At 38.7% G+C, this 19,403-nt stretch overlaps 1 protein-coding gene across 3 annotated transcripts in view; it reads left to right on the top strand.

Moving 5' to 3' along the window:
- Positions 1–19,403, top strand: part of HIPK3 (homeodomain interacting protein kinase 3) — a 93,907-nt gene that overhangs the window by 15,175 nt on the left and 59,329 nt on the right. For 2 of the 3 annotated variants that reach the window (XM_060103095.1, XM_060103093.1), the window contains exon 2: positions 13,528–14,623. In XM_060103095.1, coding sequence (XP_059959078.1) covers positions 13,530–14,623 — 1,094 coding nt within the window. In that variant the 5' untranslated portion in view covers positions 13,528–13,529. Of the gene's footprint in view, positions 1–9,967; positions 10,016–13,527; positions 14,624–19,403 lie in introns of all 3 variants that reach the window. The other variant, XM_060103094.1, reaches the window with a different exon arrangement.

Here is a 19,403-nt window from a genome sequence, read left to right as displayed (position 1 = left end):
CCTGAGTAATCTTTCTAAAATACAAATATGATTATATTGATTTTTCTATTAAAACCCTTCAGAGGCACCTCATAGCTCCTTACTATGGAAGACAAAGTTCTTCATCATCATCTTTCTTTTTAAGGTTTTCTTTCTTCTTCTCAAGGATCATCTTTTTACTTCAGCTGCCCTCTCCACTGGCTGCAAGTTATGTTCTAGAGCAGAGCTTGGCAAATTTTCTTAAATGGCTAGATGGGAAATATTTTAGGCTTTGCAAGTGGCATATGATCCCTGTTGCATGCTTTTTTTTAAACCTTTAAAAATATAAAAACCATTCTTAGCTTGTGGGCCATACAAAAATAGTCTGGGTTGGATTTGACTAACCATAATTTGTGGGCCCCTCTTCTAGCCAAATAAAGCTAATATGTCATATTTTTCATTAGTCTCTGCTCTCATATGTGCTATTGGTTTGTGCTATTGGACTGTCCCTCCTAAATAGCAGGCTTCTTCCCATCATCCTTCAAAATTTAGTTCAGATTAACTTCTTACTGAATACTTCAGTGCTCCTTCAGGGCATATGTTAATCATCCCCTTTTCTTTGCTGCCTGTGTGCTTCACACATCCTTATGTTACTGCCCTCATTAGTGATGTAGCTATGTGTATACATGTGTTTGCCTCTTGCTAGAAGGAGCTCATTGATGAAAAACATACTTCATTGCTAAATCTTCCTGCTCCTAAATGTCTTTACTTGATTTGAATTGAAAGAAAAACTTAAAAATTGAAAGAAAAATGGGATGAAATAGTGTATGGCTGATTGAATACACTAATAAAATATATCTAAAATGGCATTTTTCTAACTTTTAAAAATACAATTAATTAAAGAGGTTATTCTATTCTCTGGTAGATTTTTTCCCCTTCTTATTTAAAAATTAATGTAAATTTAGGCTATGAAAGTACAGAGAGTAGTAGAACCAGTTCCTATGCAGCTGCCACCCTGGGTGCAAAATAGTTCCTGCAGTTGAAGTCCCTCCTTTTCCCTTTCTTCCTGGCATGTTTATCATTTCTATGCATGATTTTATACTTTTACCACATACTTACTATATCTAAAACCACAATATTGTTTTGTCTGCTGCTGACTTTAAAATAAATGATACATGCTGTTTTGCAACTTGTTTCTTGTTCTATATTGTTTTGAGATTTATCCACGTTGATATATATATAATTTCAGTTAATTCATTTTGCTGCATGTCTTTAATTCTAATATGCACAATTTTTCCCATGTTTAACATCTTTGAAATTGTGATACATCTTAATCAGTGTCTTACTCTTATAATTGGTATTTTTTCTTTTTTTGTGGTACATAACTGTATGGTGACTGTGCTATAAGCCACAGTCATTGTGTGTTATATGAAAAAGCCACACTACTATATCCATCCCTTTTCTGACAATTAGGTTATTTCAAAATTTTATCATTATGCTGCAGTGAACATTATTTTACCTGTTTTGTTGTACTTACGTGTGAGAGCTTCTCCAGGCAGGGTATGTACCTGGGAGAAGACTTGCTAGATTATAGACCACATCCATTTTCAGCCTTGCTTTCTAAAGTGGTTGTACTTCTTACCCTACCTAGTCTCTAAGAGTCTTTGCTGCCCTGCTCCTCTTCAGCATTGGGTGTTGTCCTACCTTTTGTCAGCCTGATGGGTTTAAAATGGCATCTTCCTGTAGTTTTTTGTTGTTGTTGTTTTCTTTGTGATATGCGGGCCTCTCACTGTTGTGGCCTCTCCTGCTGTGGAGCACAGGCTCCGGACGTGCAGACTCAGCGGCCATGGCTCACGGGCCCAGCCGCTCTGCGACATGTGGGATCTTCCCGGGCCGGGGCACGAACCCGTGTCCCATGCATCGGCAGGCAGACTCTCAACCACTGCGCCACTAGGGAAGCCCTTCCTGTAGTTTTAATTAGTATTTTTCTTACTACTAATGAGGTTGAAAAAAAATTTTTTAAAGCCTTTTGGCTTGTACTTCCTTACCTGTGAATTGCCAGCTTATACCTTCTACCCATTTTTTACTGTGTTTTGCTAAACACACTATGACTTCTTTAGATCTTTTGTCAGTTATGTATGTTGCCAGTGTCTTCTCCATAGCTGTGGCTTATCTTTACTGTATCATTTGATAAATAAAAGTTTTCAGTTTTAATCAAGTCACATTTTCCAATCTCTTCCTCTTATAGTTGGTGCTTTTTGTATCTTGTTTAAAGAAAACCTTCCTTCCTTTCTATCAGAGGTTTGTGATTTGTTAAAAATGTAACATAAATTTTAAACGGGAAAGATCCCCCCCCCCCGCCTTTTATATTTATCTTCTAGAAGGAAATTCTAGCACCTCAGTTGGAGAATAATTAGAGCCTGTGGGTGTGAAATTGTTTAAATGTAATGAGGGACAAATATAGCATTATAAACTTCTCATGATAAATTCACAGGTGGTCATAATAGGATAAAAATTGGGGAAATAACTAACTGGAGACAGTTGTGTGTCTTGTGTGTGTATTTTTTTTTTAATTAGTGAAGAACTCTCTTTTTGGATGGTGTAGGGTGAAGTGGGTAAACGTACCAAAGTGAAGCAGATAGTTATCTGTTCAGTCCGTGTAAGATGTAAAGGAGTTATAAATGGCTTTACCTTTGTAGGCTGTACATGTTAAAGAACAAATGAGGAGTGACTAAATTTTGGATAAACTAACTTGATCATTTAAAAAATCGTATTCCAGAATTTGAATGTACAGTGAAAATTTATGAAAGAGTTTTCCATTGGATTTAATTAACAATTCTTCCATTTCTTCCACAAAATACGATCTGTTTCTTTGATGTTGTCAGAAAAAACATTGGTAGGTTCATATGTATTTCATTGTCATAAATTAAAGTCTGGGTACTAATGAAGGTATCTAGACTTTTCTTTTCCCTCAAGTAATTGAATCTTTAAACTTCAAACTTGCAACCTGAGAACGAGGCCAACCATCTGTTGTTGTCAGGGATAAGTATGGTAAAGGTAGAATTAAAATATATGAAAACATTATTTGATAATCACAGTGGATGTAGCTATGAGACATTAAAAAAGTGAATTTGGGGCTTCCCTGGTGGCGCAGTGGTTGAGAGTCTGCCTGCTAATGCAGGGTACATGGGTTCGAGCCCTGGTCTGGGAAGATCCCACATGCCGCGGAGTAACTAGGCCCGTGAGCCACAACTACTGAGCCTGCGCTTCTGGAGCTTGTGCTCCACAACAAGAGAGGCCGCGATAATGAGAGACCTGTGCACCGCGATGTAGAGTGGCCCCCGCTTGCCACAACTAGAGAAAGCCCACGCACAGAAACGAAGACCCAACACAGCAAAAATAAATAAATTAATTAATAAACTCCTATCCCCAACATCTTCTTAAAAAAAAAAAAGTGAATTTGATGTAACTTTCATAGATTATTAACTCATTTATCATTTGAACAATACGTTGAAAATTAGGTCAGTTAGTAGGAATTTAAACTTCAGCCCAAATAATACAGGTTTTCATTTGTGGTATCACAATAATTATTTCAGGAGCTGATTTTTTGGGGAAATATATACAACAAACTAACGTTAATTAAAAGTTATATTTATGAACTGATCCAAGATAAAATGGTTAAAGGGGCATTACAGTAACAAATAGTTGTGCAATTTATAGCTTTGTTCAATCACTCTAAGTAAAAGTGTGATATTTGTTTTTAACATTCTTCTCTATATTTGATGCCTTTCAGTTTTAAAGCTCTTAAGAAAAATGTCCTTTTATCCCTCAATAAAATGATGACAAATTTTCAGTTGAAACAGAAATGAAATTCTGATATTGTTTGCATTGTGTCCAGTTACAAGTATCAAAAAAATGATTCTGAATGAAACTTTATTGTAATGTCTTAATATCCTTTGAAAATATTCATGTGCCTGAAAATATCTTAAAAATGGAAAAAATGTAACTTTTTCTAAGTATATTCATGAAAGCAAAATCTTAAAGTCTATGGATAAACCAAGCTGGAACAATTTATTATTTACATGAAACTAGATTATGGACAGTATTGTTACCTTGAAGATTTCCTTCTATCTCGTTTGATCTCTTTGCTTGTCAGACCTTATGAATCCAAGACATAGCCATTTGTACAGAAATTAGAGTTGTGATAAAGCTGGTGTTTCCAATATCCTATAAAAAATAAGTGAAAAGGTTTGAGATGATAATAGCTTGAGGCTTTCTTTATTCATTTAACTCTGTGCTAGACTTTGTGAGGAATGCAGAAGTAGTGTAAGAACGGCATCATTTCTCTTTGGCCCACTACCTAGATGAAGTAGGTTGACCCTGCTGTTCTGCAAAAGATTTTCTGCAGGTTTTTTAAAAAAATTAATTAATTAATTAATTAATTTTTGGCTGTGTTGGGTCTTCGTTTCTGTGCGCGGGCTTTCTCTAGTTGCAGTGAGCGGGGGCTACTCTTCCTTGCGGTGCGCGAGCTTCTCATTGTCGTGGCTTCTCTTGTTGTGGAGCACAGGCTCTAGGCGTGCAGGTTTCAGTAGTTGTGGCACGCGGGCTCAGTAGTTGTGGCTCACAGGCTCTAGAGCTCAGGCTCAGTAGTTGTGGCGCACGGGCTTAGTTGTTCCGCGGCATGTGGGATCTTCCCGGACCAGGGCTCGAACCCGTGTCCCTTGCATTGGCAGGCAGATTCTTAACCACTGCGTCACCAGGGAAGCCCAAGATTTTCTGCAGTTTTGAAAGTCATTCTAATGATGTGCAAACCTCCTTTCTTAGAATGACTAAATTACTTCATTTGCATGTGTTAATAAAAATGCTTTTGTGAAGACCACCTTCCCCAAAGTACTTTTACTTCTCTGAAGAAGTTTTGCCCTTTAATACTACCTCCCCTAAAGTGCTTCACTTCTTCAAAGTTCATCATACCTGAAATGTTTCAGGAAAAAGATTGAGAGCTACTGTATTCAGATTTAGAATTTTGGGTTCTTTTGCTCCTAAGCATCTTCAAAAATATTTTTGTGTGTTACATAAGAGAAGTGTTAATTTTGAATCTGTTTTACTAGAAGGAGAGGAACTAGAATTTAGCAAGGAATATTGGGAGTTTGTGTGGTGGGAGATAATCAGAAAGAGATGGTAGATCAAAGGAAGAGATAATATTTTGAGGACAGAATGTGAAGTGCTGTGTTGATGTGGGCAGGTCAGACCTTGGGGTTTAATTGAGCTGAGGGAAGGAAAGAGGATTATAAGAGGTGACTGGATCCAATAAAGACCAGAATAGGATGATGAGGACTTGGTAGTAGGTGAAGAAGCACTGGCTTGTGTGTGGGGGGGTGTTGTTGTTGTTTTATTTGTTTTTTAGCATGCTCACTGAGTTTTTATGAAGTACATTTCAGTCTTTTTGTCTCATGCTAATCATAGCATGCTGAAAGGCAGTTGTAATCATTGCTGAAAGGCAATTAATGTGTATTTGTGTGATTTGACTAAAAACACATTATTCCATTAGTGAATTTAGTACTACTCTAGCTGTGTAGACATGATACCATTACTGTTTGAACAGGATGATTCTTTAGCTCTTAGCTTTGAAGCTGGTAGATTAAAGGTACATTTGTACATTTTACCTGATAAAAGAGTCTCAACTTTATTTTTGTTTCCTGTTCCATTCTGTCTCCCTTTATAGAGTGGTAATAAGTTCACTTTTGAAAGTGAACTGTACTTGTGTCTACTTATTTTAGTATATCCTGGAAACAGAGTTGATAGGTGTGTTCAGAAAAGAAATCTTTTTTTTTTTATGTTAGAAAAGAAATCTTAATGCAGGGTTTTTATGTAACAGAATCAGTTGTTTACCTTGATCTAGTGTAGCTGTTTGCTGATTTCCAGTTGAATGAAAATATTCCCTAAGGTAATGTTCATTGAGCCGACTTTTTTGTTTGTTGTATTGACAGCCTTTTTTTTTTTTTTTTTAATTGTGTAGTACTGGCTATGTATTTAATGTTTTGGTCTTTTATCCCTGTTTATTATGAGATAATCTTTTAGTGCCCTGAGCCTCTCTTTAGTTAAAGGAAACATTTTTCCTGTGTTTTTAAAAGGGTTTTGTTTTGTTTTGATTTATTTCTTCTTGTAGATCTTTAGAAATCTTCAATACTGATCACATTTCCTTATTTGTATCTTAACTTAAAACTTGTTTTTTAAATTAATTAATTAATTAATTAATTAATTAATTATGGCTGCGTTGGGTCTTCATTGCTGCCCGTGGGCTTTCTCTAGTTGTGGTGAGCAGGGACTACTCTTCGTTGCGGTGCGTGGGCTTCTCATTGCGGTGGCTTCTCTTGTTGCGGAGCATGGGCTCTAGGCACGCGGGCTTCAATAGTTGTGGCGCGTGGGCTCAGTAGTTGTGGCGCTGGGCTCCAGAGTGCAGGCTCAGTAGTTGTGGTGCATGGACTTAGTTGCTCTGCCTCATGTGAGATCCTCCGGACCAGGTCTCGAACCCGTGTCCCCTGCATTGGCAGGCGGATTCTTAACCACTGCGCCACCAGGGAAGTCCCTAAAACTTGATGTTTTTAGTAATTTAATAATTTCTATACTTTTCAGTGATGGTCTGAAAGAAGGGGGTTTGTTCAGTGATCACTTGGGAATTGGTTTCTGTAGAGCTTAGTCTTAAGTGTAATGTTTAATATTCATCAGTAACTCAAATGAAAAAATACAAAGTTTACGTGTTATAGCTACTGATGACATCAAGCTCTAAGTGTTAGTGTAGCCAGTATTGATGAAGAATCAGATTTAAAAAATTGGAGATTTGAAAATCACAATAAGATACCCCTTCATACCCGTTAGTATGGCTATTGTTAAAAAAGAAGAAAGAAGAAAATAACAAGCATTGGCAGGGATGTGGAGAAATTGGAACCCTTGTGCACTACTGGTTGGAGTGTAAAATGGTGCAGCTATGGAAAACAGTCTAGTGATTCCTCGAATTAAAAATGGAATTACCAGGCTTCCCTGGTGGCGCAGTGGTTGAGAGTCCGCCTGCCGATGCAGGGGGCATGGGTTCGTGCCCCGGTCCAGGAAGATCCCACATGCTGCGAAGCGGCTAGGCCCGTGAGCCATGGCTGCTGAGCCTATGCGTCCGGAGCCTGTGCTCCGCAACGGGAGAGGCCACAACAGTGAGAGCCCCGCATACTGCAAAAAAAAAAAAAGGAATTACCATAGTAATTTCCTGGTGGTCCAGTGGTTAGGACTCCGCACTTTCACTGCCGAGCTCACGGGTTCGATCCCTGGTTGGGGAACTAAGATCCTGTAACCTGTGTGGTGCGGCCTAAAACAAAACAAAACAAAAAACAAAGGAATTACCATATAATCCAGCAATTCCGCTTCTGGCTATATATACAAAAGAATTGCAAACAAGGTCTTGCAGAGATGTTTGTACATCCATGTTCACAGCTGCATTAGCCACAACAGTTGAATGGTGGAAGCAACCCAAATATCTTTTTTTTTTTTTTTTGCGGTACGCAGGCCTCTCACTGCTGTGGCCCCTCCCGTCGCGGAGCACAGGCTCTGGACGCGCAGGCTCAGCGGCCATGGCTCACGGGCCCAGCCGCTCCGCGGCATGTGGGATCTTCCCGGACCAGGGCACGAACCTGTGTGCCATGCATCGGCAGGCAGACTCTCAACCACCGCGCCACCAGGGAAGCCCCCAAATATCTTTTGATGATGGAATGGATAAACAAAATATGGCATAAACATGCAATGGGAAATTACTTAGCGTTGAAAAGGAAGGAAATTCTGACACATGCTGCAACGTGGATGAACCTTGAAGACATGCTGAGTGGAATAAGCCAGTTATAAAAGGACAAATATTGTATAATTAAACTTACATGAGGTACCTAGAGTAGTCAAATTTGTAGATACAGAGTGTAGAAAGGTGGTTGCCAGGGGCTAGTGGGAGGGGACAATGGACAGTTGTTTTAGTTTTAGTTCTGGAGGTGGATAATGGTGATGGTTGCACAACAGTGTGAATGACCTTAATGCCACTGAGCTGTGCACTTAAAAATGATAAATTTTATGTTATGTATGTATATTTTACCACAGTTTTTTAAGGAAAAAAAAGTTAAAAAATTGAGATTTGAACAAGTAGAAGAAGAAAGTTGAGTGAGGAGAATGCAAGGCATTATTTACCTTTAATTAAATGTATTTGTGATATCACAGGATATTTTAAAGAAGAACCTGATTACATATAGGGCTATGTATAAGTTTGGCAGGAAATGATCCAGAACTTTGATATTGGCTAATAAACTGAATATAAGATAGTCAAAGTATTTCTATCTCTGCTACCTCCCTCCGTTTTCAGAAGGCCTGATATTATGTGTAATAAGAAGAAAAAAAAGAAGAAACCATATCTTTATGGTTAGTGGTAGTTTAGTTATCAACATTGGTTACATTGCTGTTTTGGTAATTGTAAAAGGATGTGAAGAATTTGAATAGAATTCAGATGAGTCTTAAAGTTTTTTAGAGGCTTGGAAAAATAAGGCCTATTAAAGTACCTGAGATTATTAAGCCTGAGGAATGGAAACTTAACAGTTGCTCTAACAGGAGTCTTTTTTTATTTTAATAAATTTATTTATTTATTTATTTTTGGCTGCATTGGGTCTTCATTGCTGTGCGTGGGCTTTCTCTAGTTGAGGCGAGCGGGGGCTACTCTTCCTTGCGGTGTGCAGGCTTCTTATTGCGGTGGCTTCTTTTGTTGCGGAGCGTGGGCTCTGGGAGCGTGGGCTTCTGTAATTGCAGCACACAGGCTGAGTAGTTGTGGCTCACGGGCTTAGTTGTTCCACAGCATGTGGGATCTTCCTGGACCAGGGCTCGAACCCTTGTCCCCTGAATTGGCAGGTGGATTCTTAACCACTGTGCCACCAGGGAAGTCCCTAACAGGAGTCTTGACTGTCCTTGGAGTGATTTTATAGGCAGCTCCAGCTCACAAAAGGGTGGTATTTCAAAACTTCATTTCTTAGTCAGTTGGTAAGAACAAATGATAAAGTCATGAAATATAACTGCATTAGTAATAACAGTATATATTGCAATGAAAAATAATAGGAAATATGTAGTATTGTACTGAATCAGTGTTTTGGACTATGGACTTCAGCAGCTTCTTGGAATACTAACTATACTCTGTAAAATCCATAAACACCAAGTATAAGATACTCTTCTCAGGTCATGAGTTAATCTGATGGAGTGTGGGAGAAGGGAAAGACTTAATACCTGTGGTAGGGAGTCACAGTAGTCAAGTTGATTAGTAATTTAGAGTTCTTTTCTTGTGGTCTGTTATAACAACTATCTCCAGCATTACCCCCTCATCCACTTCTTCTTATGTGCTATGTAAATTATGTGACATTCCTACCCCGTGTTTATTTTCTAAAGTTTCCTTTGAGATTGGTCCCACAGAGTACAGTGGTTGGTGAGGGGTAATTACTTTTTCTAAGCTTTCTTTAGTTGGCCCTGGTTGGAACCTTTGGGCTGTTTGCCTTCCAGCTTAGCATGTTGGAAAAGAAAAGGTAGGGACAGCTGGATTCAGAAATTGCAGTAGTTTTAAAAAAAAAAAATCTCTAGGTCAATTACTTGGATCTCAGCTGTTGTTCACATAACACCTTTATTTAACATGGCATGGATTGGCCTAGCGTGGTATGCATTTTATTCCCTAGGACTTCATCCTGATTTTTCAGACTTGAGGGCCCTGAAGTGGTAGGACTTGAATTTGCCTAGGGTTTTGTACAGATGAGATCATTGGTTCTCAGTAGTGTGAATAGTTGTGAATCTGTCAATAAATGGCCTTGGGAACTTGTATACATACAGATACCTGAACCTCACCACAGATTTACTGAATCAGAATTTTTCTGGAGTTTTAAATATATGTTTACTTAACTTTTTGTTCTTAAACATTTTTTTTAAAAATATTTATTTATTTATTTTGTCTGTGCAGGGTCTTAGTGTGGCACGCGGGATCTTCGTTGTGGCATGTTTAGTTGAGGTATGTGGGATCTTGAGTACGGCATGCAGACTTCTTAGTTGCGGCATGTGGACTCTTAGTTGCAGCATGTGAACTCTTAGTTGCGCCGTGTGTGGGATCTAGTTCTCTAACCAGGGATTGATCCCGGGCCCCTGCATTGGGAGTGCGGAGTCTTACCCACTGGCCCACCAGGGAAGTCCCTTACTTAACTTTTTATTAAGGAAAAATGTATACATATTCAAAAGTAGATAAGATAGTATAATGAACCCCTTTTTATTCACTATCAAGCTCCTATGGTGAATGATTTATGGCTAATTTCATTTTATCTGTATCCCCATCCACTTTATCTGTTATTTTGAAACATATCCCAGATATATTATTTCATCTTGAAATTGTTTCATCTGTATGTTTTAATAGGTTTCCCAGATGATTAAAAAACTTTTTTGGGGCCTCCCGGGTGGCGCAGTGGTTGAGAGTCCGCCTGCCGATGCAGGGGATACGGGTTCGTGCCCCGGTCTGGGAGGATCCCATATGCCGCGGAGCGGCTGGGCCCGTGAGCCATGGCCGCTGGGCCTGCGCATCCGGAGCCTGCGCATCCGGAGCCTGTGCTCCGCAACGGGGGAGGCCACAACAGTGAGAGGCCCGCATACCACAAAAAAAACAAAACAAAACAAAACAAAACAAAACAAAACTTTTTTGAACAGGTAATATAGGTACATAGTAAAAAATAAGGTGGTAAAAAGGACGTACAGTGTAAAGTCAATCTTTCTCATTGCCTCCAGTATTCTTGTTATTCTTCTCTAAGGCAGAGAAACCTACAGCTTCTTTATATATGTACACGTATTAATGTATGTGCAAAAATATTGATAATGTAATTCCCCTTATTAATTAAACACACATGGTAATATCTGTTGTAAAGTACACATTTTTCTGAATGTTGCCTTTTTCATGTAACAATATTGGGAATCAGGTTATAGCAGGGTAAAAAGATTGTTTTCATTGTTTTTTTTAAGACTCTGGTTGGTCTGTGTATCAAAGTGTATCTAACTGATGCCTTTTGGATGGATGCTTAGGTTGTTTCCAGTGTTGTGTTTCTTTACAAACAGTGCTGCATGAGTGTCTTGTACTGTACCTGAGTTATCTGATTCTTGATCAGAGAACATATCCATTTGCAATTTTGTTAGGTATTGCCAAATTTCTTTCCCACCATCTATGTATGGTATGTAGGGTTCTCCAGGCTCACCAGTTCCATTTTTAAAATGATTTTCACGTGTCTCCTGTTTATGTTCATGTTCTTCTTTAAATCCATTAGTATATTTATAAGAGCTGTTTTAGAAACTCTTGTTTGTGAGTTTCGTCATCTGTCATTGTGTCTGTTTCTATGGGTGTGGGTCACAGAAGTGCTTTGAAATAAGGAGAATCATGATAATGTTAAGTTGTTGAAGATGAGGTTGGGGAGCTTCACAGTGTTAAGTGAGTTAGAGAGTGAACTTGATATGTTTAGAAGGAGTTTTTGATGTGGCTTTGCCTCATTAAAAAGATGATAATTGGTGGAGTTTTGAAACCTCCCCTGAGTAAAAGTATAGAATAGATGCCAACAAGATTTGAAGAAAATGGATGAAAAGGTTTGGAACTCCAGGATTTCAATTTACGATTTTCTCTTACACATTGGACAGCAAGTCTTAATTTGTGTAATAAGGTTTTGTAGCTGATTTCTTGCCAAAGGCAGGTCAACTTAGGAAAGTGGTAGGTTGTAACAAGAATTGTTTATGAAGTTGAAGGAGGCATAAATTTATGCCTTTTACCTGAAGGGGCATTGTATTTTCCTGCTCCTTTTACTACACCCTAGCTATGTGACTTTGAACCAATTACCTAGTCCCTCTGAGCTTTAGTTTCCTTAACAGCAAATTGGGACTAAATAAAATACTGCAAATAAAGCATTTGTTCAACTGTTGCATAGTAGGTGGTAGCTCTTATTATTTTAAATATTATATATATTACATATAGTGATGGCAATCTGTTGTTTTTGAGTTAAAGAATTGATGTTTGATTTGTTAAAATAGTAGGAGACTGCCCAGAATATGATACAGATTTTTAAATTGTGGAGAACAGAAATATTTTGAAGTTAATTCAACCAACCAACATTTATTGAAAACCAACTCTATATTATGAGCACTTTGTTTCAGATCTAGTGTGAAAGACTGTTGTATGTGCTGACAGTTACAATGTAATGTCAGGCATGTCATATCATGAATGCTAATTAGAGGAATATGTAAGCTTTTACGAGAGCACTGAATGCCCAGTTCTGCCTGGAGAGTGAGTGGTGAGTGTGGGTGTTCCAGGCAAGGCTTCAATAAGAAGGTATTGTACAATGGAATATTACTCAGCCATTAAAAAGAATGAAATAATGTCATTTGCAGCAACATAGATGGACCTGGAAGTTGTCATACTGAGTGAAGTAAGTCAGAAAGAGAAAGAGAAATATCGTAAGATATCACTTACATGTGGAATCTAAAAAAAAAAAAAGATGAACTTATTTACAAAACAGAAACAGACTCACAGACTTAGAGAATGCACTTATGATTACCAGGGGGGAATGGATAGTTAGGGAGTTTGGGATTGACATGTATATACTGCTATATTTAAAACGGATAACCAACAAGGACCCACTGTATAGCACAGGGAACACTGCTCAATATTATGTAACAACATAAATGGGAAAAGAATTTGAAAAAGAATAGATACATGTATATGTATAACTGAATCACTTTGCTGTAAACCTGAAACCAACACAATATTGTTAATCACCTATACTCCAATATAAAATAGAAAGTCTAAAAAAAAAAGTATTGTCTCAGAAATTCCCTGGTTAGGATTCAGTGCTTTCACTGCTGAGGGCCTGGGTTCAATCCCTGGTTGGAGAACTAAGATCCCACAAGCCAAAAGAAAAAAAATGTATCACTTTGATTTGAATGTAAAGGAGTTTGCTACAAGGGTGGATGTGGAAAATGACGTTAAGTAAAGAGGACATTGTGAAAACGAACTCTGTCTGGCTTATATACTTATTTTTACAATTGATTTTTTTTCTCCCTGAGGCAGTCCTGGAGCTTTAGGTTTATGGAATGTAACTACGTTTATGTAATATATATTTTCGGTTTTGGTCATTGGTTCATAAATGATATATTGGTAATAGAATGTTTTACTTTTGCCAAATGTGTACAGTTTAAGGATCTGTACCTTTTCTTTTGGAGGGAAAATGGTTGGTATAGTGCTTAGGGCATATCTTGGCCATTGTAGCTTAGCAGTAAATATTTATTGATTAAATGAATGCACTCAGCTGTTTAGTCCCGACCTTTCATGCAGTACACAAAATATCTGAAGTACTAAGTAACTAAAATGGAACATTGAAAATGTTTTTCTCCTCCAAGGGGAAAAAATCTTAATGGAATTTAACTATTTTTATAAATGTTTTCTTCATGAGATTTAAAAAATTAAAATTTTGTAGCTAACATGGCCCTTTTTTTCTTTTGCAGGTATGGCCTCACAAGTCTTGGTCTACCCACCGTATATTTATCAAACTCAGTCAAGTGCCTTTTGTAGTGTGAAGAAACTCAAAGTAGAGCCAAGCAGTTGTGTATTCCAGGAAAGAAACTATCCACGGACCTATGTGAATGGTAGAAACGTTGGAAATTCTCATCCTCCCGCGAAGGGTAGTGCTTTTCAGACAAAGATACCATTTAACAGACCTCGAGGACACAACCTTTCATTGCAGACAAGTGCTGTTGTTTTAAAAAGCACTGCGGGTGCTACAAAGGTTATAGCAGCTCAGGCGCAGCAAACTCAAGTGGAGGCACCTCAGATTGGGGCGTGGCGACACAGGTTGAATTTCCTAGAAGGCCCCCAGCGATGTGGATTGAAGCGCAAGAGTGAGGAGTTGGATAATCATAGCGCAATGCAGATTGTGGATGAGTTGTCCATACTTCCTGCAATGTTGCAAACCAACATGGGGAATCCAGTGACAGTTGTGACAGCTACCACAGGAACAAAACAGAATTGTACCACTGGAGAGGGGGACTATCAGTTAGTACAGCATGAAGTCTTATGCTCCATGAAAAATACTTATGAAGTCCTTGATTTTCTTGGTCGAGGCACTTTTGGCCAGGTAGTCAAATGCTGGAAAAGAGGGACAAATGAAATTGTAGCAATCAAAATTTTGAAGAACCACCCTTCTTATGCACGTCAAGGTCAGATAGAAGTGAGCATATTAGCAAGGCTCAGTACTGAAAATGCTGATGAATATAACTTTGTACGAGCTTATGAATGCTTTCAGCACCGTAACCATACTTGTTTAGTCTTTGAGATGCTGGAACAAAACTTGTATGACTTTCTGAAACAAAATAAGTTCAGTCCTCTGCCACTAAAAGTAATTCGACCCATTCTTCAGCAAGTGGCCACTGCACTGAAAAAATTGAAAAGTCTTGGTTTAATTCACGCAGACCTCAAACCAGAGAATATTATGTTGGTGGATCCTGTTCGACAGCCATATAGGGTTAAAGTAATAGACTTTGGGTCTGCCAGTCACGTATCAAAGACTGTTTGTTCAACATATCTGCAATCTCGGTACTACAGGTAGGTGACAACTATTTTTTGGTTATTTGATGTTGAATTTTTGCTGAATGAAATAATTTTGTGTGTGTATGTGGTGAAAAAGACTGCTTTGGATAAATAGAGATCAAGATAAGTTCAGTTTAGGCTTGAGGTTTTAAAAATCTAGGCATACATAAAAAGGAACGAAATTGAGTTATTTGTGGTGAGGTGGATGGACCTAGAGACGATCATACAGAGTAAAGTAAGTCAGAAAGAGAAAAACAAATACCGTATGCTAACACATATATATGGAATCTAAAAAAACAAAAGGTTCTGAAGAACCTAGGGGCAGGACAGGAATAAAGACGCAGACATAGAGAATGGACTTGAAGACACAGGTGGGGAAGGGGAAGCTGGGATGAAGTGAGAGAGTGGCATGGACATATATACACTACCAAACATAAAATAGATAGCTAGTGGGAAGCAGCTGCATAGCACAGGGAGATCAGCTTGTGACCACCTAGAGGGGTGGGATAGGGACGGTGGGAGGGAGACACAAGAGGGAGGGGATATGGGGATGTATGTATACATATAGCTGATTCACTTTGTTGTACAGTAAAAACTAACACAACATTGTAAAGCAATTATACTCCAAAAACGATGTAACGAAAACCCCCAAAAAACACAAGAGAAGGCAGGAAAAGAAACAAAGGACAGAGGGAACAAGTGAACTCATATTAAAAAGAAAAAAATTGGGGCATAAAATCTGCTCAAGCAGAATAGAAATTCCTACTGCAAAGTTCTGTGTTAAAGACATTGGTTATTTTTTATTTTTTATTTTTTTGCGGTACACGGGCCTCTCACTGTTGTGGCCTCTCCCGTTGCGGAGCACAGGCTCCGGATGCGCAGGCTCAGCGGCCACGGCATCTTCCCGGACTGGGGCATGAACCTGTGTCCCCTGCATCGGCAGGCGGACTCTCAACCACTGCGCCACCAGGGAAGCCCGACATTGGTTATTTTTATTGTTAATAGAGAACCTGAAGGAATGATAGGTGATCAGTGATGATTAAACAGAAGTCTAAATATTGAGAAAAGGTTTATAGTAATTTTTGTACATATCTTTGGGCATTTTTCAGCACTTAAGAGAGCTAGCTTTTTAATGACACATCTGATGTAACTGAACAGTTAGAAAAGTTATAAAAATTCAGATTAGTGATTTTAAGATTTAAACACACTTCCATGGCTGCCTCAGATGTTCAGGCCACTTCTTCATAAGTTTTATTATGGTCTTTCCATATATGCTTTAGGTAAATGTTGTTTTGATGTTGGTGCTATGGGTGGAATTTGAAGAAGAAAATAATTTCTGTGTACTACAGTGTCATGATTAATGCTAGCCTGGAGTACAATAGATGGTCTTGAGGGTAGCTAATGATTACTGTGATTCAAAATATTGTCTTTAGTTTGTAAATGTTTTTGAATTCATAGTCTTTTTTTTTTTAATTTATTTTTGGCTGCGTTGGGTCTTCGTTGCTGTGTGCGGGCTTTCTCTAGTTGCGATGAGTGGGGGCTACTCTTCGTTGCAGTGCGCAGGCTTCCCATTGTGGTGGCTTCTCTCGTTGCAGAGCACGGGCTCTAGGCGTGCGGGCTCAGCAGTTGTGGCTCGCGGGCTCTAGAGTGCAGTCTCAGTAGTTGTGGCTCATGGGCTTAGTTGCTCGGTGGCATGTGGCATCTTCCCGGACCAGGGCTCGAACCTGTGTCCTCTGCATTGGCAGGCGGATTCTTAACCACTGCACCGCCAGGGAAGTCCCTGGATTCATAGTCTTATAATTTTGGGAAATTCTTTTCATTTCAGCCTAAATGAGTTTATCATCTTGATGTATTCTGGAGCCCCACGAGCCCCAGCACAGTGGGCAGATATAGGATCTGCCAATATTGGCCATTATTAATAAGTTAGTAAATAGATGAACACATGCAGTTTATTGTTGGAAATTGTTAGAACATGAGGATTATATATTTAGGCCCAACACAGGGTAGTTATTTTCTGGTATTGCATCTGCCTTTGTACTATACCTCTCACCCTGATTAGCTTCTTGCAAATATATGCCTTAGTACCCAGGACAAGATAAAGCAGAAATTAGCTACTACAAAAATCAGCTCCAAACATATGTTCTACCATTAATAGTTTATCAGAAGGAAACCCACATTTATGTCACTTGGTGATAATTAAGTTTACTAAAATATATGTTAGAAATTAGGAATATAGCCTAATTTACCCTTTATATTCCTGATGTTATAATTTTTAGTATTAGAGTGCTAGATACTGTTCTTAAAGCCTTTTATTTTTTTAAATTTATTTTTTATTTTAAAAAATTTATTTAAAATATCTGTTTTTAATTTATTTTTATTTTTTGGCTGTGTTGGGTTTGTTGCTGTGCGCAGGCTTTTCTCTAGCTGAGGCGAGCAGGGGCTGCTCTTCGCTGTGGTGTGTGGGCTTCTCATTGAGGTGGCTTCTCTTGTTGCGGAGCGTGGACTCTAGGCATGCGGGCTTTAGTAGTTGCAGCACATGGGCTCAGTAGTTGTGTATGCGGGCCTTAGAGTGCGTAGGTTTCAGTAGTTGTGGCGTGCGGGCTCAGTAGTTGTGGCTCTTCGGCTCTAGAGCACAGGCTCAGTAGTTGTGCCACATGGGCTTAGTTGCTCGCGGCATGTGGGATCTTCCCGGACCAGGGATTGAACCCGCATTCCCTGCATTGGCAGGTGGATCGTTAACCACTGCGCCACCAGGGAAGTCCCTTAAAACCTTTTAGATGGTTTAAAAGGTATTGTAGTGTGGCACTGTAGTGAGTCTTAATTGACATCTCCTGTAATTAGACTTATTTGATCCTCTGTGCTCTTGACAATTTTTTTTCAATTTAATGTAACACAAGATTAGCTTTTAGTTAATATTTTTCTGGAAAAATTATTTTAATATCTGATTTAACAGCATGAGAGGAATGGTGTTGTTTCCCTCTTGCCTTTGTATTCTGTGGATTTTGTCTTAGGAGCTTTTAGAACTCAGCTAGCATATTATATAAACCCCCAGGCTCCAGCTGCTTGGGCTCTATTTTTAGTTCACTTGTTAGTAAATGACTTCATTATATTTTGGTCCTGCATTATTCGGCATATCAGATTTAGTTATGTGTGATACCTAGACTCCTTTTCGTTATTTGAAATCTTTTGGATGAGAGTAAAAAGGAGCTTTATTTTTTATACTTGAGATGACCTGTTTATTAAATGTTTCAAGAGAGTAAAGGAAATCCTTTAAAAAGCAATCTAAGACACTAAATATTTTATGATATTGGTTTTTAGCATTAGGTCTTTGCACAAATATTAGCCTCTTTGGGGAATAGAAAAATAAGCTATGAATAATTGCTAAGTACAACTAGTAGTTTCTAATTTGTTTTTATACATACATTTCAAGTAAATAATTTACCTGAATTTCAGAAGCTATACAGTTGCTAAATTACAGGTTCTGTTTTTAGATAAAAAAAAAAATGAGGCTCTTATATGTAAAAACAGTAGTTGGTGTTGCTTGGATAACAAAAATTTAAAAATGGAGTTTATGTCAGTTGGATCAAGAGTTAGAAGAGTTTGTAAATATTATGGTAGATTGGTGAAAATGTAATATAGCCCTTAATCAGCTAGTTTTTTTTTTAAATTATATTATTTCATTTATTTTTGGCTGCATTGGGTCTTTGTTGCTGTGCACGGACTTTCTCTAGTTGTGGTGAGCAGGGGCTACTCTTTGTTGCGGTGTGCAGGTTTCTCATTGCAGTGGCTTCTCTTGTTGTGGAGCACGGGCTCTAGGTGCACGGGCTTCAGTAGTTGTGGCACGTGGGCTCAGTAGTTGTGGCTTGTGGGCTCTAGAGCGCAGGCTCAGTAGTTGTGGCACACAGGCTTAGTTGCTCCGTGGCATGTGGGATCTTCCCGGACCAGGGCTTGAACCCATGTCCCCTGCATTGGCAGGAGGATTCTTAACCACTGCACCACCAGGGAAGTTCTCAGCTAGTGTTTTAATGTCTAGTATAACTTTGCATAAAAATAGCAGGTAACCATTATTTTTCAGTATTTGTACTTTTTATTTGGAGCTTTGTCAATTCTGCCTTAGTTTTTTTTTAAAATATTTATTTGTTTATCTATTTATTTAAGGCTGCATTGGGTCTTTTTTTTGAATTTTATTTATTTTTTTATACAGCAGGTTCTTATTAGTTAACCATTTTATACATATTAGTGTATATATGTCAATCCCAATCTCCCAATTCATCACACTGCATTGGGTCTTAGTTGCGGCATGCGGGATCTTTCCTTGCAGTGCACAGGCTTCTCTCTAGTTGTGGTGCGTGGGCTCAGTAGTTGCAGCATGCAGGCTCCAGAGTGTGCAGGCTTAGTATTTGCGGTGCATGGGCTTTCTAGTTGTGGCATGCAGGCTCCAGGGTGTGGGGGCTCTGTAGTTGTGGTGCAGGGGCTCAGTAGTTGCAGCGTAGGCTTAGTTGCCCCATGGCATGTGGGATCTTAGTTCTCTGACCAGGGATCGAACCCAGTCCCGTGCATTGGAAGGCAGATTCTCAACCACTGGACCACCAGGAAAGTCCCTCTGCCTTAGTTTTTGTTATAAACCTGATTAGGCAATAATCAGAAGTGTCTCATACTTGATTTTTTTTTTTTTTACTCTTTGTTTAAAATAGATTGTATTTAAAAAATGAGGGACTTCCCTGGTGGTGCAGTGGTTAAGAATCTGCCTGCCAATGCAGGGGACACGGGTTCGAGGCCTGGTCTGGGAAGATCC

The sequence above is a fragment of the Mesoplodon densirostris genome, chromosome 7, assembly GCF_025265405.1.
Source record: "Mesoplodon densirostris isolate mMesDen1 chromosome 7, mMesDen1 primary haplotype, whole genome shotgun sequence".
Classification (NCBI taxonomy): domain Eukaryota; kingdom Metazoa; phylum Chordata; class Mammalia; order Artiodactyla; family Ziphiidae; genus Mesoplodon; species Mesoplodon densirostris.
Note: the sequence above shows the minus strand (reverse complement) of the source record. Positions and strands in the feature narration are given on the sequence as shown.